The sequence below is a fragment of the Moschus berezovskii genome, chromosome 10, assembly GCF_049115385.1.
Source record: "Moschus berezovskii isolate FMDL1 chromosome 10, NW_MosBer_1.0, whole genome shotgun sequence".
Taxonomy (NCBI): Eukaryota; Metazoa; Chordata; class Mammalia; order Artiodactyla; family Moschidae; genus Moschus; species Moschus berezovskii.
In genome coordinates this window covers 56,811,079-56,834,964 of record NC_142469.1, presented here as the reverse complement: position 1 = coordinate 56,834,964, position 23,886 = coordinate 56,811,079, and the positions used below count along the sequence as shown (strand labels likewise).

General features: G+C 38.3%; 1 protein-coding gene across 4 annotated transcripts in view; it reads right to left on the bottom strand.

The window, feature by feature from the left end:
• Window positions 1–1,362: 1,362 nt before the first annotated feature.
• The window catches only part of FBXL4 (F-box and leucine rich repeat protein 4), an 80,271-nt gene continuing 57,747 nt past the window's right edge, over window positions 1,363–23,886 (bottom strand). For all 4 annotated transcript variants that reach the window (XM_055433201.2, XM_055433199.2, XM_088840701.1 and 1 more), the window contains exons 7-9: window positions 13,273–13,344; window positions 9,618–9,930; window positions 1,363–4,328 (exon numbers count right to left, since the gene is read on the bottom strand). In XM_055433201.2, the coding sequence (XP_055289176.2) occupies window positions 4,165–4,328; window positions 9,618–9,930; window positions 13,273–13,344 (549 nt within the window). In that variant the 3' untranslated portion in view covers window positions 1,363–4,164. The remainder of the gene's footprint in view (window positions 4,329–9,617; window positions 9,931–13,272; window positions 13,345–23,886) is intronic.

Sequence of the window (23,886 nt, the reverse complement as noted above, 5' to 3'; positions counted from 1 at the left end):
AAAAATTAAAAAATGAAAATAAAGCTGCAAAGTAAGTTTGTAAGTGGCTCATTTGTTAGCCAAGCAAGGAAAGCCTTTTACCAATGGTGAGTTAATTGTTTTTGATTCATCAGCTGAAGAAATGTGTCCAAAGTAAACCTGCTTAAGACTAATAAATTAGCCTTTTGGCCCAAAGAATTGAGAACACTGGGAACAACATCATTAGTCAATACAAAACCAAAGCAAATGATTCGGAGTGGTTCTCCTTGGCTCGTGATGTGTCAACAGATGTTACTGATACTGCCAAGTTATCATTATTTATTTGATGAGTCAGTGCCAAAGTTGAAGTGACTGAAGAGTTGGTTTCTATGAGTGGTCTACATGGAACAATTACAGACAAGAATATTTTCTAGTAAGTTAAGAAAATATGAATTCAGTATAACCTAAAGTAGACTCTGCTAAGATATATTATAACCAGTGGTGATAAAAATATGTGTGGAGCAAAAAACAAAAGGTTTAGTTGGTCAAATTTACAAAGCTTGTGAAAATGCAGTTTAAAACCTAGAATTGTTTACTGTATTATTCATCAACAAGTACTGCATGAAATATATATGATTTAATATTGTGTTATTGTGCTACTGGAATAGCAATGTCAGTGGAGAACTTCATCTAACCATCATTAGTTCTGCTATTTTTCATCAGATAAAGAAGCTGAATATCCTTATTTGTCCTCTCATACAACAGTTAGCTAAACAGTGGTAGTTTTATTGTGAGTTTTTGAGATCAGAACTGATATTGAGATTTTTCTGAACTAGAAGAAATGCCCTCAACTACTATTACAGAATACTGAATGGCTTTGGAATTTAGCTTTTGTTGCAGGCTTGATAATGTTTTGTAATGAATTCAACCAAAAATTGGAACAGTGCACAACAATATGACAATAGTTATTCCCACTATATGTGGATTCACTGGGATTGAGGGAAAGATTCAGATTTAAGGAGAACTGCAGAGCAGTGTTTCTCAAAGGGTGGCCCTCAGAGTAGCAGGAGCAGCAATGCCTAACTAGTATCAGAAATGCAAATTCTACTGAATCAGAAGGCTTCCCAGGTGGCTCAGTGTTAAAAGAATCTGCCAGACAATGCAGGAGATGTGGGTTTCATCCCTGGGTCAGGAAGATTCCCTGGAGAAGGAAATGGCAACACACTTCAGTATTCTTGCCTGAGAAATCCCATGGACAGAGAAGTCTGGCGGGCTTCAGACACAACTTAGTGACTAAACAACAACAACTGAATCAGAAGCTCTGGAGGTGAAGTCAGCAAAAGAGTGCTTATATGTGAAACTTAATACAACAAAGTAATATTGATGACAGCTAACACTGAATCATAAAGTTAACACAGAGCTGCTTTATTACTTCCTGTGCTATGGAAAGGTAAGACAAATGACAGGAGCTCCATTCTCACATGAATTTGCAGCAGATGTATTTTCTGAGTTCCAACAGTAGGTCTGGCAGTGTTTTCTGGATCTCTGAATATAAGTATAAAGAAAATACCTACTTGTCAAAATCTATTCAATTGTGCAATTGAGGAACTTCCACCTAAACTTCAATCAGGAAGTGAGTCGGGAAGTGAATAATCTGCAATGTAATATCCTGAAAGGAAAATATCAAGGGAAGAAAGAACCTAGTGAAATTTTATTAATGCCTTCCAAGTGATAAATCTGCTCCATGAAAATCATATTCTCATGGATTAATGTATTTGGCAACCCTTATCAGTATGAAAAGATATTTTCAAAGACAAAATATGTAAAATCTTACTGCAGATGAACATTAACAGATGAATTTGTACAATCAATTTTTTTCTATTTTGATGACAGGAAATATTAACACTGACTCCAAACTAAGTGAAATATTACCCTCCTCCAAAGTATTTCTTTCAGTTAGTAGAACTGCAATACAGAAAACTTCAATCATTTTTTTTTTCAGAAAACTTCAATCATTTTTATGTTTTGAATTCTGTCAATAAAAATTTTGTGGAAATTCATTTTCTCTTTAGTTACATATGTACTTACAAACTAATCTCAATTTTTTGCCTCTTAGCCCACAGTATTCAGTATCCAGGTCTGCCTGAAATACTGCCTGAAATATTCAGTATCCAGGTCTTTACAGAAAATGTTTGCCAACCTCTGCCCTAGAACCAGATGCCTCACCTGGATACTTTTAAAGCACAGACTGACCATACAGTATCTAAGGCCAGGTCGCTTGGGTGTGTATGCTTGGCTCTGCCAGTAGCAGCTATGGTCATAAGTTCTTTGATCGTTCTTTGTCTTAGTTTCCTCATCTGTAAATGGGAGTAACCAAGGATATCTATCATACAGGGTTATTATGAAGACTAAATGAGTTATACATGCAATCCGCAGGAAAGAGTGCCTCACAGGAAGTATTAATTCAATGACAGCTGTTAGCTTAAGAGAAAAGCACTACTTCACCCAGTTGGTAGTCAAATTATAAATCCCATCCTCCACTGAAAAAGACATTTAAGATGCTTACATACATTCCTGAGTGAAAAGCAAGTGCTTGAAGATAGTAATGGAGAATAAGCAAGCCCTTTTCTTTCTGCCCTTTGCTTCTGCCATCAAACAGAAGATGTGGGGCGTATCAAAAGGACAGCAACTCTCATACAATGGTTTCTTATGTGGAGGAGACTGGATTACTATTTTAATATGTCACATACTACATTCTTTATATTCTATAAAAGAACAGGCACAGTACTACTTGTAATTTATAATTTTAAAATTTGACATATGGTTGAATTCAATAATATATTCTTATTCATTCAATAACTATTCAGTGAATGCCTACTATTTCCCATATGTATAAATTCACCAGCTTAAGAACTTTGGTAGGGGTAAAAATGCTTTCTATATATACTATTGAGAGTATCTTCAAAAATTTCCTAGAGATATATATTAACAATGAAATTTTTAACCCAAATATGCTTCTTCTTAAAGGACTACATCTTATAACAAGAAATTATAGAGTAGTGCTGTCCAATATGATAAACACTAGCCTCAGGGAACTTACTGAACACTTGAAATGTGGCTAGCACAACCTAGGAATGGAATTTTTAATTAAATTCAAGTTAAATAAAACAGCCACATGTGGCTAGTGGCTGCTGTGTTGGATAGCAGAGTTCTACAGGATCACTCTAGGATGTGTGGATATTGGAAATTAACACTTTGCCCTGTGTGGGAAAATAAATTTTGTTACAGTAAACATTTAATATTAGTTTGGTATTTGGAACAGCCCTGCTTTTTCATTCCACAAAATATTTTCTGTCTACTTTCTTAGCAGCAGAACTAAATCAATTTACAATTAACAAAACAATGTTTCTTTTCTTTGTTTCCTCCACTATAGCTGGTTTCTGATTATTTAAGGTGCTGGGGCACAGAAAAAACAAATAAAATCCACATATAATTCAAATGACTTCAACCTTTCCCTCTGGCAAATTTTTAAGGCATCTGCTGAGCAGTTGTAAAATTATTTCATTTAGGACCTCTTGTTCTTATTTTTGCCCATCTTTTTACACTGTTATTATTCAACAGTAAAATACATAAATATATCAGAAAAGTGGAGAAACTAAAAATTCAACTTGAACAACTAGTATATCAACTTAAAAAATAACCTTAACAGACAAAAAATAAGATTCTTCCTTCAAACAACTCTGACAATTTTGTACATACCAAACAGAATACTGACCAGGTCATAAGGCTTATTATTAATAAGGCATCCTTACATGGAGGTGTGAAAAATTAATTTTATTTTTGCATAAATATCATGATACTTTATTGTCCAAAGTGCTCCTTTCAAAATAAGTTAAAATATTTCCATATTACTTTTATCAAACACGTAATTACTGACTAAAGCATTATACCACTGATTAACATAAGATAAAAATAATATGAGCCACTCAAATATTCTTGAAGGAAAGTGCTTACATTTTTTATGAAAACATGTGTTTAAATCATTGATGCAGTGATTGAAGGGAAAATTTCACATTTTTCTTTAAAATCCACAAATGTCTTAATGGGATATTAAGACATGCCCACCATTATAAAAACTAAACAAAACCAACCCCAAAACAAAACCCTAAAAAAGCACATTCATTTTATTACAGGATATATATGAAGTCACTGGGTAAAGCTCTTTTTTATGAACACTTTCGGAAAGCTCGCACTGAGTTCCAGCACAGCTCTATTATCAATCTGAGAACAGAAGGACACATCAAGTAAGGAGAGATCTTTGCAAGATTCCAGGAGTTTTCTTAAGGATGCCGGACTTACCATTCTTGTTCCTGTTTAAAAACAGTACAAAACAAAACATTACACAACATTTATATAATATCCTGATGAAGAGTTCCTTTTGTTAATTATTTAAAATACATTTAAAATAGTCTTTTAAAAATTAAAAACATTTCTTAAAAGACTTAATATTGCAATTGTCCTGTAAAAAATTTTTTCCAGCCAACCTGGTGAATCTAGGAGCTGAATTTCATCAATTACCTACCCATTTGATTTTCATTCCTACCTCCTACCCTTTCCAATCAGCTCCTCCAGACTTTCCTATTTCTGTTCACCCCAGTTCAAAACTGTTTGCACATCTCATTTACCTGATCCCGTGGGTCAAACTGGGCCTCAATACTTACAATGATCCAACCTCTAATTCCATGCAGTGCAATTACTGAGCAACTACGCAAAGAGTCGGACACGACTGAGCAACTGAACTGAACTGAACCCTGTAGAAACTTCTGTCTCAGGGCACTGGAGATACAAAGATGAGTAAGACATGTGCCTGCCTTAAAGAACTCATTGACCAGAGTTCAAAGCAAATAAGTACAATACAACTTGATAAGTTTTACAGTAAGTATAAAATGGCATGACTGGAAGACAAATGATGGCTGATGAGTACTATTTAGCACATAATAAATGTGAAGTGATTATGGGTTATTCAGATGGAATATAAATCATATAAATTATGTAAAGCACCCAATACATGGCAGGCACTCAATACATACCAAATATGACTAGGCTCTAAGATGTCATGTGTTGTAACTACCGATTTTCTAGGGAGGAAAAAAAAAACAAAACCCCCACAATGGTATTGCGTATACATTCGTGGGATGGGGATTCAAGTTTCTTAAACAGCAGTCTATGCCTTTTGCTGTGAGAAATCCTATCTCCTCCCCTCTGCCACAGACTCTAGAAGCTGTGACTATACTGCTATCCTGACTGTGACCAGCCCTGTGACAAACCAATGCAGATCCTCCTGGGAATTCAGAATTGGGATTCAGTAAAATCTCCAGTGCCCACTCAATCTCTTGAACTGAAGACATGGAAACTGGGTCAGGATTGCTACATTTGGCCATGTGTACCCAGAGAAGCAGAGATGGCCAGCATGACAAGAGAAGAACAAAGCAAGATCAGAGGGAGATGCAGACACAGAGCCTAAGGCAGCAGAGGGAGGGCATCGGGAATGGAGGCCTCAGCAGGCAAGACAGGAGAAGGAAGGAAAAAGAGAAAAAGCTCCCTCGCCTTTTGATGGTTGTCAGTCCCTCCTGAGATCTGACCACAGCCAGCTTCTACCCATGGGATCTGAGATGGACACGTGTATCTTCATGATAACTGTCTTTTTCGTATGCTTTAGTTGGTGGCTCAGACGGTAAAGGATCTGCCTGCAACGTGGGAGATTGGGTAGGGCAGATTCCCTGGAGAAGGGAATGGCTACCCACTCCAGTTTTCATGCCTGGAGAATTCCAGGGACAGAAGAGTCTGGTGGGCTACAGTCCAAAGGGTCGCAAAGAGTCAGACGCGACTGAGAGACTAACACTATACTGTAAGCTATCCTGATGGGGATTTCGTTACGATCAGAAGACTTCACTGAAGCCTGTGAAGTGTTTCGCCCAGGGCTGTGACCACTGTCTATTTGCCAGTCTTGGTCATTTGTATCTGAGTTTCCTGATAAACTGTTGTTGTTCAGTTGCTAAGTCGTGTCCAACTCTTTTGTGACCCCATGGACTGTAGCCCGCCAGACTCCTCTGTCCATCGGATTCCCCAGGCAAGAATACTGGAGTGGGTTGCCATTTCCTCCTCCAGGGGATCTTCTGGACCCAGGGATCAAACTTGTGTTTCCTGCATTGCAGCTTGGATTCTTTACCACTGAGACACTAGGGAAGTCTCTCCTGATAAATATGGAGCTCCTAAAGCCCAAGAGAATGTCAGGGGAGGAAGTCAGAGACTGAACATGTAACTGGGCTAGTGTCCCCTGTTGTATGCTTTCAGGGCACTCTGTGCTGTTGTTTTGTTGTCTACTGAGGACACAGTCCTGTTTTTAGTCAGCTTGTTCTTTCAGGGCACTGAGCATCTCCAGTGTTGAAAACAAGGCCAAACGCAGTATATGCTCAACAGGTGTGTAATCAATGAAAGGATGAAGGGATGGTGGCTAATTTCCCAATGCCATTACGCTGGTGTAGACCCTCATTAGATGGATTATTACAGCCAGTCTCTCTAATTTTGATCTCTTCCTTCTCCAAGTCACCTACTATTCATTTCCAGGTAAGGATTCCTAAAACACAGCTCTAAATATATCACTCATACCCCTAACTGAAGTCCAGTAAGAGCTCTTCCTTGTTTAATTCTGTGCCGATTCCTCATCCTGGTGTTCAAAACTCCCCATGTTACCCTCCATTATACCAACATTTTAGATCAAATAAGACTGCCTATTCTCTAAAGATATCCTATGATTTCAACTCCTCTGCTTTTGCTTCATGCTATTCTTTCTGCCTAAAATGCCCTCCTCTCCCAATTTCCTGCTCACTTGTTAAGTCTATCTTTCAAATACCTATTAGCCTTTAAAAATTTTTTATTTTATATATTTATTTATTTTTGGATATGCGGGATCTTTGCTGTTAAGATGGGTTTTCTCTAGTTGCAGCAAGCAGGGCTACTCTCTAGTTGTAGCACGTGGGATTCTCACTGCAGTGACTTCTCTTCTTGCAGAGCATGGGCTCTAAGACAACTGGGCTTCAGAAGCTGTGGCACATGGGCTCAGTAGCCCCACAGCATGTGGGATCTTCCTGGACCAGGGATCGAACCAGTGTCCCCTGCATTGACAGACAGATTCTCAACCACTGGACCACCAGGGCAGACCCCTATTAGCCTTTTGAATTAAGTCTTTCCTTATTTCTCTGATCATATATATATTTCTCTTTGCTTTGAGCCTCATCAAGATGGACTTGCTTCTAGCTTGCATTATAGTTATTTATATGCTTGTTTTATTCCTTCTTGCTAGGTTATCAACTCTCTGAAGACAGGTACTCTATCTTATTCAGCTTTGTACTGATAGATAAATATGTTTAGTATGAAGAAGCTATGCCACTTAACATTCATATGTGCTAATCACAAAATGACAAATAAAATAATGAATACCAGCATGGTTTAACTAAGAATCCCTTTTAAAAGAAAACAATAAGAATTCCAACACTACATGGTGAAAAGAAACCAAAAAACAATAAAAATACAGCACAGTGGTTAGAAGTAGAGACTTTGGTTCAAGCCCAGATTCCTTACTAGTCAGGAGCCCTGGACAAATCATTTAACCTGCTTCTACCTGTTTTCTCCTCTGTGGCTAATATATATATTAATACTTCATGAGGTTATGGTGATGATTAAATAACTTAAAATATGCTCAGAATAGTATAAAGCATACAGTTACTTCACTGTTAAATTATGAATTATTATTAGTGATTTTTTTTTACTGTGCTCTTTATATTTGAAACAAGATCCTCCAATATACTTGCATGATGGTCACCTTCCATTGAAAATTATATAATTATACTCAGCAAAATAAATAATGATACTCCCTTGCTCATGCAAGTCACAAATAATTCAAAAGAAGTCATGATACTTCTTACCTGTATTTCTTTTATGTCTTTGTCAAGTAATTCATACATTCATAGACCAGACAGGCTACCTGATAACAGAACCCATGGTCCATAACAATTGTGCTTTGTTTTGGGATCAGTGTTACTTATGTCTTTATAGTTTGGTAGCATCTCTTTCAGATGCTGGCTACTCTCCATCTCTAGTGTATGTTTCGGGGTTTATTTGAGGGTTTTTTTTGGAGGAGGAACTGTAAAATAGATTTTAAACAACACTGGCACCATCCTCTGAAGTGAAGCCTGATGCAATTCATGATTATTTTAAAAGGCCTTTGGCTGCTTTTTCTCACTGTCCCTGTGACTTTGACTTTTTTTTGAACATTTCAAAATATTTATCTTATAAAAAAGTCTAGGCTAATTCAAGGGAGAACGTGAATAGGCAGGAAAAGAAACAAGCAAGTTAAGTGGGTGTGGTGTTTCGAAAAGACAGTACTGATCCTGGGGTCAATATCCTTGTACTTGACCCTTGCTCTGCTACATGTTAAGTGCTGGCTCCAGCACCCTCAGCTATGAAAAGACAATGATATCCAGCTTTCTGAGCTATGAAGATGAAGGAGAATATAATACAGATGAAGTATCTAGCCCAAAGTGTGTATATAATAAATAAGAAGTTCTTCCTAAGTTTTTTTTAATCAACTGGTTTTTTTAGTTGATTTTTAAAAATGTATTTACTTTTACTGAAGTATAGTTGATTTATAATATTGTATTAGTTCAGGTATATGGTATAATGATTCGGTAATTTTTGAAGATTATATTCCATTACAAGTTATTATAAGATCCTGGATATAATTCTAGCAGATATATAGATCTTTGTTGCTTAGCTTGTAACTATTAGTCCCAAATGCTTAATTTTCCATTCCTAAGTTTTTAAAAAACAATTTCTGCCTATAAGTAACTTTGATAAGTAACATGTGACTATATAAGCAACACCTACAAATGTACCATAAGCCTGGACTGTGGAGAGATTTTAAGTGAAACCAGAAACACCAGTGCTGAAAATCTTCAGGTTTCCCTTTGGTTAAATGTTGACTAAACAGGAAAAGATATAACTAGCACTTCAAGGACTCATCTGTTAGTATTAATAGATTACCAGAAACACAGTGCAAGTGTTTTGAGTTCACAACTGTGTGGGCAATTATAACTGTGGCATTCTAGCAATTCTGGCCAACATCAGAAGTAACAAAATATCACACGGTTTCTGGCTGTAAATTGCAATAAAGACACAAGGAATCCCAGAACTGGGAAGGATTTTCAATAGCTCTGCCTTAGGGTAGAACTACTCCTAAAGCACAATCATCAGGGATAGAGACTTACAGTATTCTTTAATCAAGAATTTAACATCAAGAAGCCATGTGTGTGTGTCCTGAATTCATTATACAAATGAATTATTTCTTATCTGTCAATAAAAATGGAGAACACGGCTCAAACTCTCATTCTTCTCACTAGACCAAGAACTAAGGATTATTCAGAGCTTTCTGATAAGTTCAATGATAAAATTCTGTTATTGCCCTCCCTCTCTTACTTAAGGACAGTTATAATTATCAAGACAACATTTTGATTGCAGCCAAGATTTTTTTTTCTTTATAAAATGTCTGAGATTAGCTTTTATGTCAAGGCTTTAAAACAAACTTACAGACTGCACCTTACCTAAGATGTCCAGTTGGCGTAATCTGGTACAATTACATGCCAGTTCTTCGATGTCTGTGTCACACACCGACCTGTTAGCCGTTAGAAAGAGTTTCTGCAAGTTTGGAAGCTGGCGTGCCAGTCTGGCAAAGCACCCGGTGCTGCTCTGCAGAGTAGGGCACCAGCCGAGGTCAAGTTCCTCCAGAAGCGGACACCCAGAAGCCAGTTCTGCTATCCCGTTCTCAGTGATGTTCTTACACCTCCACAGATCCAGAGTCCGGAGTTTTTTACACTTGGCTCCTATCATGCTAGCTGCCACATCGTAGTCTTCAATCTGGAAATCAAGTAATTTCAGTCTTTTCCATACTATGCTCAGAAACAGAAACTGTCTGGAGCATGTTCAAACATCCTTAATCATCTCCTGTTATTTGCTTACATGTAAACATCCCCACATTGCGGTTAATACAGATCTGCTCACTCATCTCCCAGAGTGGCCGCTGTTCCATAAAACAGCAAGAGTAATCACGTCCTTAAAAATCCACTTAAAAGAATTCCAGACAGGATGTTAATGAATTAAATCCAAAGGCAGCCTGAAATCCTTAGGCCCTCTCAAAGAATTTGAGGATTATTTAATATCCTTGTATGCCTCCCATTTTGACAGTGCTTAAGCCACTTTGATCGGAGAAGGCAATGGCAAGCCACTCTAGTACTATTGCCTAGAAAATCCCATGGATGGAGGAGCCTGGTAGGCTGCAGTCCGTGGGGTCGCTAAGGGTCGGACACAACTGAGCGACTTCACTTTCACTTTTCACTTTCACACACTGGAGAAGGAAATGGCAACCCACTCCAGTGTTCTTGCCTGGAGAATCCCAGGGATGGGGGAGCCTGGTGGGCTTCCGTCTATGGGGTCACACAGAGTCGGACATGACTGAAGTGACTGAGCAGCAGCAGCATGCCACTTTGATAGGTATGTAAGATCTCCCTGAGAAAGGTCTGTACTTTACTAGGCTCTAAAATAGTAAGTGAATATGTTGATAGTACTAATAAGGATACTAGTTTTGGTTAAATGAGGTCCTTGGAGACTGACAATGCAACCTGAAAATAATTTAGATCGTGATATATTATGTGTTGTCAATTATCAGAGGTGTCTAGTGATTTAACTCATGATCATGGGATAAGCTTCTACTAATCAAGAATTAGACATTGTTCATGGACTTTGACTGTTTCAATGATGTTTCTTTAAACAGATTCTTTTTAAGAGTTTTATTTGCTTTTGTTATAATCAGGTATTGGCATTATCACCAGACATCAAAAGGAAATGAAACAGCAAACATTTCCAATGATTACTTCCTTTTATTTCACCTACAATGTGCCAGCACCACTCCAGATATTAGGAACAACAGTGAACCAAAAAAAAAAAAAATTATGTGTTCATATTTCTTGGAAAGACATACAGACAGATAAGTGAGCAAAATAAATTAAGAGAGTGATAAATAAAATAATAAAACAAGGTGCTGTGAGAGTGATTACAGTGGCAGGGGTTGAAGGAGGGAGTAGCGGCTGCCAGGGTCTCTGGGAATGAGTGGGACACGTTCATAGATGTGATATGGAAAAACAGGTTCAGTGTCAGGTAAAGCTAGAAAATACTGGCTTAAGCAAAGGCAAACTGTCTCTTTATTGTAGGACATACTATTGAAAATGTCAGCAGGAGGGTATAGGAGCATCGTTTCCTAATTTTGACCCAGAATTCCTATTTGCCCTACTCTCTCTCATAAATACACAACTTTCTAAATTGAATATCTTTTAGGACTAACATTCCATAGGTCAACTTTGGAAAATGTTGCCTGCTACTACACCTAATTCCAACTATAAACATACATAATCCCAACTCTAAAGTACCTGTGATCAGAGGCCTGTTTTTCTACAGAATGCTGTTCTACTTTATGGGGAGGTAATTAATAGGCAGAAACCTCTGCTGCTGCTGCTGCTGCTAAGTCGCTTCAGTCGTGTCCAACTCTGTGCAACCCCATAGACAGAAGCCCACTAGGCTCCCGCGTCCCTGGGATTCTCCAGGCAAGAACACTGGAGTGGGTTGCCATTTCCTTCTCCAATGCATGAAAGTGAAAAGTGAAAATGAAGTCGTTCAGTTCAATCGTGTCTGACTCTTAGCAACCCCATGGACTGCAGCCAACCAGGCTCCTCCATCCATGGGATTTTCCAGGCAAGAGTACTGGAGTGGGGTGCGATTGCCTTCTCCGAGGCAGAAACCTCTAGCCAAAGTTAAAACAGGGTCCTTACCAACCTAAAGAAGGCGGGCTCACAATAGGCAAAGATCCAAGAGACAGTAACTGTCTGGTGTGTTGTCACAGAAAGTGCCACGGAATATCACTGAGCTCATCTAGAAGAAAACTAGAAGGACCCAAAATAATCCCATGAAATTGCTAACTAAGGTAAAACGTTGATCAGAAATAAGCAAAACTTAATGCTGAGTGAGTAGGCTCCCAAGACTGTTTCCAGAGACCGAGATGAGCCTGAACCTATGAAAGTGAAAGTGTCAGTCCCTCAGTCACTTCCGACTCTGAGACTCCATGGACTGTAGACCGATAGGCTCGCCTGTCCATGGAATTTTCCAGGCAAGACTATCGGAGTGGGTAGCCATTCCCTTCTCCAGGGGATCTTCCCAACCCAGGGATCAAACCCAGGTCTCCTGCAGCGCAGGCAGATTCTTTAAGGTCGGAGTCACCAAAGAAGCCTGCCTGAGTCTATACATGTGGTTTAACAAGGCCTAAGAAACTTTGATCTTGCAACCATCCTGCTTATTAAGATCTTCCTAATAAGTGGATGCAAAACTGGAATGATTTAGGATCTCCGAAATCTGCTTTGAGTGTGTGCGGGGGTGAGGGGGGCAGGTAAGAAAATAAAAAGGAATAGATTGCTCTACAGTCAGTTACACTGGGAGATGCATTTCCTTTGAGTTTGTATGCACACACACACGTACACAGAACACACACACATATACACACCAAGGGCTCTGCTGTCCCTTAAGTGTCAGCACTATCTATTAACCATGCCATTTAGTTGAAAAACATTTAATTCATGCCATGAACTCTTAATGACATGTAAACTGCAATTTTAAATCTCAGGATTATTTATTCCAAGAGTCCATAGACTTTTGGATTTCACAGACCAGTGATGCTTCAAAAATATGTGATCATCAACATAGGCTGGTGTCCATCATTTTATCTTACTCAATAAGGGCAATAAAACAAACACAAAAGCAAACAAAATAAATTTATCTACTATCATCAACATTTCCAGGAAATAATCTCAGATCTCAAAAACTAAAATTAGCCTCGTGAAAAAGTTACCAAACTATTGGCATTTGGGTATGATTGATTTACTATTTTGTAAAGAAGCCCAGAGAGGTAAATAGCTTGTCTGAGATAACATCTTACTTGAGGCAGAACCACCCACTTTATACCACACTATACTTCTCTCCTTGTTCTCACAGATAAATAATGTCCATGTTTCAAAGACAAACTCTTCGATTTAAGAAAAATGTTTGAAAGTGGGGTGCACAGTTGTTAACCATAAATCTGAAAAGCTGCGGGTGGGTGTGGGGTGAGTCGGGATAAAATTCACCCATGGGAAGAAAAAAGAATTTTCCAGTACTTACCATGACACAACTACCCAAACTGAGGTGCTGAAGGTCTGAACAGAAGTTCAAAATGCTGAGCAGGGCTGTTTGCTGCCATTGGGACCCACATCAGACGCAAATAAGGAAAAAGAAAGAAAGTGAAACAAAGAGAAGAGGTCAATTAGACATTAAGGGCTGTCACTGCTTTTCCTGAAATAGAGCTCAAAACCTCAGTTACAGACACCACAAATGCCATTTAATGAGTCCCCAGGTGTTCACACCATTGATTGGCTTGGAGTCAAGGTAATCATTACTCGTCTCCACGTAAGTCGTCACTCTGTATATGATTTTGCATGTCCTAAAGACACCTATATTCCCTATGACCTCTCAGTGCATTTCCCAAAGGTAAGCAATTTGAAAGCCTGGTGAAGACGAAATAACAAGATAAGCCAAACCATCCCTCCCTTAAACACACACACACACACACACACACATACACACACAGAGCTGGTGACAGTGTAGAACAGCACAGCTTTGACATTCACTGATCAGCTGCAGCCTGATGGAACTGCCAATAGCCACCCCAAATCACGATGGAGCCGGTGACTTTAATGTCAAAGGATTCTCTTTGTTGACAAGGATCCCAACAACCATCGAGCACCTGTCACTAGCAACATGCTGACTGAAACGTATATAATGTGCGCTTTCTAGTCATGTTCCTGCCATTTCAGCCCATCTATCCTGGGCAGTGAAAACGGTCTCACCACTAAAGAAACCCAAAGGTGTGTGAGACTGCTACATAATCATGGTTCCTGAAACATCTCTAAACAATCAAAATTTCACTTGATTACATGCCCGCTGTGACAAATTTTAAAACAAATAATGCAAAACATTCAGATTACCAGTTTTTCTTTTATAAACTAAAAAAAAAAAAAATTACTACTCAAACATGTAGCAAACTTTCTAAATATTTGAGCTAAATAAATAACATCTAACAAAATTAAAATGATAGTATACAACCTCGGTTTAATCTATTTCAAGTGTTACAAAACCAAAAAAAAATAGCAGTTAGTGCTATATTTAAAATGGATTACCAACAAGGACCTACACATGGAACTCTACTCAATGGTATGTGGCAGCCTGGATGAGAGGGGTGTTTGGGGGAGAATGGATACATGTATATGTATGGCTGAGTTCCTTCACTGTTCACGGCTAATTATACTTATTTAGGCAAATATTTTACAATAACTTACACAGTCTGCATATTAAATTGAGAATTAAAAATTCATTTAAGTGTAGATAAAAATGATCAATTTTCATTCCCACCTTAAAAAAGGAACTAACATAAAACATAAGAGATTCATATTGAATGATATCACACATCTTTCCTAAGTAAGAGATGAGACATCAAATGCTGAGACCAAGCTATGAGGGGATAAGAATGACCTTGGAAGAGATGCTGTGAGGAATGTAACAAGGAGTCAAATAGAGATAAATAAAAGGGTTGATTGGTAGCACTGAGGTGAGCAAGCACAAGTTAACAATTTCCTAACTTTCTCCAGCAGAGCTCATGATAAGCCAGAGACTGTGGGAATACCCAGATATCAGTTCAGTTCAGTCACTCAGTTGTGTCTGACTCTTTGCGACCCCATAGACTGCAGCACATCAGGCATCCCTGTCCATCACCAACTCCCAGAGCCTGCTCAAACTCATGTCCATCGAGTCAGTGATGCCATCCAACCATCTCATCCTCTGTTGTCCCCTTCTCCTCCTGCTTTCAATCTTTCCCAGGTATAGAGCACACATCTATAGGTCAGCCTGCAATCTCTCCAAATCCAGTTAACCAATCTCCTCCTAGAGTATCTTTAGTATCTTTTTTCTCTATTAGTATTCAGAATGAAAGTACTACTATTGATGACAAAGCAAAAAGCAGAAACTGCCTCTTCACTTCCAGACATAAAATGACCTGATTTTAGAGAGACCATAGACTCAGTGATTTAGAGTAGGAGTTGATGAAACATTGCTCATTGGCCTATTGTCTGTTTTTGTAAATAAAGTTTTGTTGAAACAAGGCACACCCATTTCTTTCTGTATTGTTTATAATTTTCGCTCTACAGCAGCAGGGCTGAGTACTTATGACAGAGACCATATGGCCTGCAAGGTCGAAAATATTTACTATCCTCAGAATGAACGTGCCCACCTCCAACTTAAGAAAACAATTCTACCTTAATGACTACTTGAAGCACTTCTACACTTCCAGAACACACAAACAGATGGATTAAAGCTACATTAAGGGTACTACAAAAAAGGTATTCAGAAATAAAAACTGAACAATTTTATGAACCTCTCATTTAAAAGATTTAAGATACCTTTAAGGTCCCCAAATTGACAAATTCTGCTGGTTAGTCCTGTAAAATTCAATATAAGCATAAGAGTAGCTCTATGAAATTAAAATACAATTTAAATAGTTAGTAGCTTTAATAATGCAAAGCAGCAGATTCATTTTCAAATGAGTTTGCAATTTTTAAACAAAGGTCAACGTTATTTAAATCACTGTGGAAAGGGAGTCACTAAGAAGTGACTGGATCCATGTTAATTCCCTCTACAGAATTTTCAAAACATTAGGTCAGTAGTCCCCAGCCTTTTAGGCACCAGTGACAGGTTTCCTGGAAGATAATTTTTACACGGACCAGGGTTGGGGGGACCGGTTTCGGGATGATTCAAGTGCACTACATTTACTGTGCACTTTATTTCTATTATTATTACATCAGCACTATCTCAGATCATCAGGCATTAAATCCCAGAGTTTGGGGATCCCTGTTCTAGATGAATGCTGGCATCTGGTAGTAGAATTTCCACTCATAAAGAAAAAATCCTTTTGCATTCTACCTGAAATCTACCTACTGGCCTTGATCAGCAGCTTCAAAATCCAATGGATAACTATAGGTTACAGAGAATTATTATTGCCTCTACTTGTTACAAGGAAATTTATTAAGAAATGAAGGATGGATTCTCTGGTGGCTTGTGGGAAAGAAGCCACCTGCCAATGAAGGAGACACTGGTACACTGCCTGGTCCAGGAAGATCCCACATGCCCTGGAGCAACTAAGCCCTTGCACCACAACTATTAAGCCTGTGCTCTAGAACCCAGGAGTCCCAAATACTGAGCCCACATGCCACAACTACTGAAGCCCGAGCACTCTAGAGCCTGGTCTGCAACAAGAGAAACCACTGCAATGAGAAGCCTTCACATCACCCTCTGCTCACCGAAGAGCCTCTGCTCACTGAAACTAGACAGAGCCTACGCAGCAATTAAGACCTCGCACAGCCAAAAATAAATAAATAAAAAATTTTAAAAAGCATATGTAAAAGATAAAAGAAGATAGAAATTCAAATTTTCATTGACAGTTTTTTTAAGAGATGATACCCATAAAGTAATCTATCATAATCTCCTTTCTTCCAGACTTCTAAAGGGCTAAGCAAAAATACTTAATAAAATGATAACTGATGCTTATTATACTCACATATAAGCTTTAGATAGTACAGATTTATAGCTTAGTAGAATAACATATATATATCATGCACATTTTATAATATAATGAGACCTTATATAATCCACATATGCAATATTATGGTCTCTATTTTACATTAATGTAGGTTTATAATTATTGTAACTAGTTAATAAATTTTACAATTAAAATTTTTTACAGTTAAAAATTGTTGCTTATCTTTCATAACGAATACAACCCTTACTTACAACACTCTTAATATAGGATGGAAGAATTTTCTAAATCAGTATTTTCTACTCTAAAACATGATTCCTAGACAGCATATTCATGAAACAGATAACAAGTCTATATATCACATACATTAACTAAAATAGACTAGTGACATCACCTTATCACAAATGTGCTTTCACTGATGATATTTCAAACACATCAGAGCAGTAACTACAAGTAATGAGATTATATGTTATAAAAGTATATTCACTAATGAATATTTATAAACTTACATAAGAAATACCACCAAAGAAATCCTAAGAACACAATAACTCAATTATTGAAATTTAAGATAAACATACATGTATGAATTTCTCTTTCTCGAATTTAGTTTTTTTGGGCCCAGCATTCCAATATCAATAAATTTGGGTAAGGGAAATATAGACTAAAAGTTGAAGTATTTTAAGAACTATTTAAAGTACTTGAAACTAACTATATTTAGGATATTTAAATTCAATTACTTTATCAGTTCAGTTCAGTTCAGACGCTCAGTCATGTCCGACGCTTTGCGACCCCATGAATCACAGCACGCCAGGCCTCCCTGTCCATCAACAAGTCCCGGAGTTCACCCAAACTCATGTCCATCGAGTTGGTGATGCCATCCATCCATCTCATTCTCTGTCGTCCCCATCTCCTCCCGCCCCCAATCCCTCCCAGCATCAGAGTCTTTTCCAGTGAGTCAACTCGACGCATGAGGTGGCCAAAGTATTGGAGTTTCAGCTTTAGTATCTGTCCTTCCAATGAACACCCAGGATTGATCTCCTCTAGAATGGACTGGTTGGATCTCCTTGCAGTCCAAGGGACTCTCAATGTTTATATAAATCATCTGCTGTAAACTGTTTCTTTTATACTGTTTAAATATATAATATGATACAGTTTATATAATGATACATAACCACAACTTGAAAATAATATTGTCTTTAATAGGTTAAACCTGAAGATCAACATTGTGGTAGAAAAGTTACACTTCTGATTGAGCTGTAAAAAGAATGTTCAAGATCATGTCATTATTCAGCCGCTCAGTCGAGTCTGACTCTTTGCAACCTCATGGACACCAGGCTTCCCTGTCCCTCACCATCTCCCAGAGTTTGCCCAAGAAACTATCTTGAGTGAGTTAAATAAGCAGAGTGACAATATAGTCTTGTCATACTCCTTTCCAATTTTGAACCAGTCCATCATTCCATGTCAGATTCTGTTTCTTGTTGACCTTCATACAGGTTTCTCAGGAGAGGTAAGGTGGTCTGGTATTCCCATCTCTTTAAGAATTTTTCAGTTTGTTGTGATCCACACAGTCAAAGGCTTTCACATAGTCAATGAAGCACATGTTTTTCTGGAATTCTCTTGCTTTCTGCATAATCCAGTGAATGTTGGCAATTTGATCTCTGGTTCCTCTGCATTTTCTAAATCCAGCTTGTACATCTGGAATTTCTCAGTTCACATTCTGCTGAAGGTTAGCTTGAAGGATTTTGAGCATTACCTTGCTAGCATGAGTGCAACTGTGTGGTAGTTTGAACTACCAAAGAATTTTGGCACTGCGCTTCTTTGGGGTTGGAATGAAAACTGACCTTTTCCAGCGTCAAATTCCAAAAACCAATGTGTATGAAAGAACAAAACCTAAGTCTAAATCACACACATTTGCCTTGCCCTATAGTCTCATTTCAGAGTTTATTTTTACCATGGTAGTGGATCTCTCCTATAATAATACAGTGGAACACATCTTTGGTCACAGATGACTAAACCGATCGTTTTCCATATCAACTCATGATGGATGATGGCAGAGATGTGCAGTCAAAAAGTCATGGCAGTTTGCATACCAGATGAACTGGGCTGTAACCTTCCTGCCTATATTAACAGAAAGAATGTTTTGATCTGAGGGTTAAGGGTTGGATTGTTTAGAGAGCACAGAAGACAAGTCTGAAGCACACTTGGCTGACACTGTTCATCTAAATGATGTTCAGGTGAAGAGAGTACACTTGTCCAAAGACTATCTTCTTCCAAAAGCATACCTTTCCTTCCTGTTAAGAGGAAGTTATCAATCTGTTTTGTGCTGAAGTCTTGAAGCATTTAAGTCACATAAGTAATGCTCATGGTTCTCATTCTAAACTCACTATACAGGTCTCATAACTGTAATTTGGTTTCCCCTGTGATGTGCCAACAGTGAAAGAATGTGTTAATCAGCTGTCTCTAACGAATGTGTCCTTACCAGTTAGACTGCCTATACCTGGTATATTGCTTACTGTCATGATTGTGAATGATAATGAATCTGACCCCCAAGAAGCCAACAGGCTTCTCACTGTAGCTGAATCATAGCCAATCACACAGGTCACACACACTCACCTCCAGCAAAAGCCTCATATTTCCACTAGCACTTCTATAAACTCATCCAAGATAGAAAAGAAGTATATTCTTTCCTGGAGACCTATATTAAGGACTTTTAAAAGTTTGTTAGTTTTAGAATATAATATATGAAAAGTTATTAAAATCTTAATTCTTGATTCTGTTTAAAAACAAGTAATTATTAATATCTTTTGTTTTACATGTTATCTAGCTAAATGAAGCTCTCTAAAAATGGACTGCATTTTAGGTACAGCTAATGACAGCCTGCATTAGTCAACAGAGGTGACCAAAGTGGGTTCTTCCCACTTCAAGTGTTCCTCTTGATCTTGATCTCAGTTAGTAATCAGCACTGGTTTTGGTGAGAAGCCATCCCTCCCCCTGAGTTTGTTAGCTGCACTCGCTCTACTAAAAGAAAGCTCAGGGACTTCCCATGCCATCCAGTGGTTAAGGCTCTGCACACTTCCACTGCAGGGGGTCTAGGTTCGATCCCTGGTCAGGCAGCTAAGATCCCACAGTCCTGTGACTTGGCCAAAAGCTTTTAAAAATAAATAAAATAAAGGCCACCTGTGCTCTACTTACCAATATACACAAATGTGTTCTTTCAATCAAGTAAGAATGCAGCCAGAAGAACATTATCTATGTGTCAGAAAGCAAATTCATGGCACTAAATCAAATCATACTGTTTTCAAAAGACATTCGTCTTCTGTAGGAAAGTCCAGGTGCTCTCATCAACAAATGGGAGTGGTACTTATATATAGACCAGCACAGAAAAAAGAAATTAGGAAGTGAGTTTTGATATTCAACAGAAGTAAAGATCAACTACTTTTGTTTGTCTTCTAGTCCATGAAGATGAAGGCAGTGGGGTCCTTGAAACTGTTGTCCCAGCACAGTGAGCCAGGTAAACAGTTGCTGTACCACACTTACGGATTACTGTCATATACTAGTCCCCTACAATACCTATAATCAGTTTTTTCACTTCTTCAGATTCTTTCAATTTATGCTCTATCATTCTTGAAGTGAGGCAATCAAAACTGGATGCAGGTGTTCCATTTATAACTCCAACTTTTAAAAAAACACTCTTGGTTCTCTTGTCTGCTGCTAAGCAACAGAATGACATTCTTACTGAGCAACCTACACACCCCAACTCACCCCCAACTCCAGATATTTTTTTCCCCAAAACAAAGGTAAACAGGCTGAAACTCGTAACACTAACCCAGATGGCTTGAGACAATGTGAAGGCCTTCTCTTGAAGTCACTTTTTGTGCAATATGTTAAAAAGCTATCCTATGCCATCCTGTACAAGTTGTATTAGTTTGCTAGAACTGCCATGACAAAATATTGTAGACTGGGTAACTTAAACAACAGAGATTAATTTTTTCACAATTCTGGAGGCAAGAAGTCTGAGATCGAGGTGTTAGCAGGGTTAATTTCTTCTAAGGCCTGTCCTCTTGGCTTGAAACCTGCCATTTACTTTTGGTGCTTTCATATAGTCTTACCTCTGTGTGTCTGTGTCCTAATCTCTTCTCATAAGAAGACCACTCATATTGGATTAGGCCCCGCCCTAATGACCTCATTTAACTTAATCATCCCTTGAAAGATCCCATCTCCAAATACCATCACATTATGAGGTACTAGGGGTCAGGACTTCAACATATAAATTTTGGGGAGACACAATTCAGACCATGGAACAAGTATTTAAGAATAGTTGCAGATATATGCCCCTTTAGGGGTAAAGGCAGAGAAGGCAATGGCAAGCCACTCCAGTACTCTTGCCTAGAAAATCCCATGGATGGAGGAGCCTGGTAGGCTGCAGTCCGTGGGGTCGCTAAGGGTCGGACTCGTCTGAGCGACTTCACTTTCACTTTTCACACATTGGAGAAGGAAATGGCAACCCACTCCAGTGTTCTTGCCTGGAGAATCCCAGGGACGGGGGGGCCTGGTGGGCTTCCGTCTGTGGGGTCACAAAGAGTCGGACACGACTGAAGTGACTTAGCAGCAGGGGTAAAGGAGAGTTATATCTTTATTACTTTCAAATGGTTCAGGAAAAATATGCATAAAGTAGAGCAATCTATTTTGTATGCAACTTTTCATAGGTCTAAAATTATTTCAAGATAAAAGCTCTTTCCTTGTAAGTATTTAAGAGTCTATTTCATGAGTTAAATTTCTACAGCTCTCACAAAAATACATCATCAGGTATGGCTAAAGAAGGACTTGTAATTAACGTTTAGCATAAGAATCTTGTGAATAGAGACAAAAAGGACTAAAAGAACTTAAAGTCTTTCCAATCATTACATATCTCACTCTACTATAATTTAACTTCCTTGTCATTAATGGTAGAAGAAACTAACTACAATTAGTCTTCTTCATGTTTGTCCCCATCTTTTGCCTTAAGTCTTGCCTATACAATCATCAAGGACCTACCAAATTCAGTAAAAAGAAAATACTGCATTTAACCACTCGTTTCACTAGTTATTCTGAGATCATGCATTCAGTTCAGTTCAGTTCAGTGGCTCAGTCATGTCCGACTCTTTGCATTAAACAGGGTCTAAACCTCAGCATATGGGTCATTTCTGTTCTCCATCCCTTTGCACTATCTTTTCATCAGGCATACAGTTACAGCCCTTCATCTACTGATATTCAATCAATGTATAAATACCCCTAACTCTGAAAAGAGGTTATCTAATGATTTTCTCTTTTTTTTTTTTTTGATGTTTTAAGAAAACATTTGCTATTTCTCTGATGAAGCAATTTTTTTTATCACAATCCTAAACATATCTAAAGAAGGAAAAAGATCTCATGAAATAAACTAACAAAACAAATAGAAATGTATTTCACTATCTTTTAGAGCTAAAAATTCTGGACAAATACAAGTTCAAAAAGTTTTTTTTTTTACAAGTTTTCCAAGTTGTAGATCTCCCATCCATCTGCTTAGCTGATGTGGTTATTCTGTAGAAAGACAAACTTATCTGATGCTTACTAACCTCTCGAACAAAGAAAAGATCAATTGACAAGTAAGAGCTATCACTCATTCATTCAACACAGGTTTACCAAGTATCTACTGTATATATTCACTATAGTGAATACCAGACAATGTTCTACATACTGGCTGTAAAGACATAAACAGTCAAACATGATCCCTCTCATTATGGAGTTTATAAGTTAGGAATGTACGTTCCTTTTACCAGAAACAGATCAGAAGCATGAAAGCAGTAATTTAACCTAAGGCCCTCATAGCACATGTTGCTGCTGCTGCTGCTGCGAAGTCGCTTCAGTCGTGTCCGACTCTGTGCGACCCCATAGACGGCAGCTCACCAGGCTCCCCCGTCCCTGGGATTCTCCAGGCAAGAACACTGGAGTGGGTTGCCATTTCCTTCTCCAATTCATGGAAGTGAAAAGTGAAAGTGAAGTCGCTCAGTCGTGTCCGACTCTTAGCGACCCCATGGACAGCAGCCTACCAGGCTCCTCCATCCATGGGATTTTCCAGGCATGAGTACTGGAGTGGGGTGCCATTGCCTTCTCCCATAGCACATGATGGAAAAGATATTCCTATTTAGGAGGATCTATATGAATACTTCACAAAGTTGGGAATAATTTGTAGGATTATGCTGAAAAAATCTATACTATCCTTTCACATGTACACAAAGCTATCTAATTTACAGTGTGATGTTATTTACAAGTATGATCTAATTTGGTCTCAATAGCCTATGTGATAGGGTAAAAAAAAAATTTTTAACAGGAAAACTTTCAGCTTAGTATAAGTGACTTTCTCAAGCACATAAATCTTTCAAGTGGGAAAATCAAGAGAACTGTTTTATGATGTGGGTCTCTAATACAGACTAAAAAACAAATATCTTCCCAGTTTTTACATTATAAAATAATGTCTGAAGCAGACACCCAGAACTTGCTGCTGAGAAGTTTTAACCATAGTTAAAGTCTGATAAAGATCCTACCGCTGCTTCTTCTCACAGTAGGGTACTAGCTATGGTATAATCCAAAGCAGTGAAGCTGGGGAGAAAAATCTTAATGAACTAGGCCAGGGCATAAAAGGCTGGGTTTCAAAATGACACTTGGGGCTTGTTTTAAGGTTGCTTTCATTTTACTACCAAAGCAGCAATCAGACAGTATACACAAAATGCATTGTGATACAACCCCAGTTTCTAACAAGGTTATACACGAGGCTCAGTGGTCACTGCAGCAGGCCTTGTTGGTAAATTCTGTCAGGTAGAGAGTTTAGTGCTCTGGGCCCACTGTTTCACCACTTGCTCAGGGGGGTGCCACATCAGCATACCGGGCTCTACCTACCAGCATATAGGGCAATTCTGACCCTACTCAGGTTTCATGCTCCTGGGTTCTCATTCTTATTGAGTACCCAGGCCAGCAACATGCTTGGCTATACCTAACCACTTAAGATCACACCACCTAGACATCAGCTACTCATTACTTTACATGCTAAAATATTTGGGGTATTATATGTCCCAATGCTGCTCCCCACTATGATACAATATTGAGAGTTGGCCCATATATATAAACCATTTGCT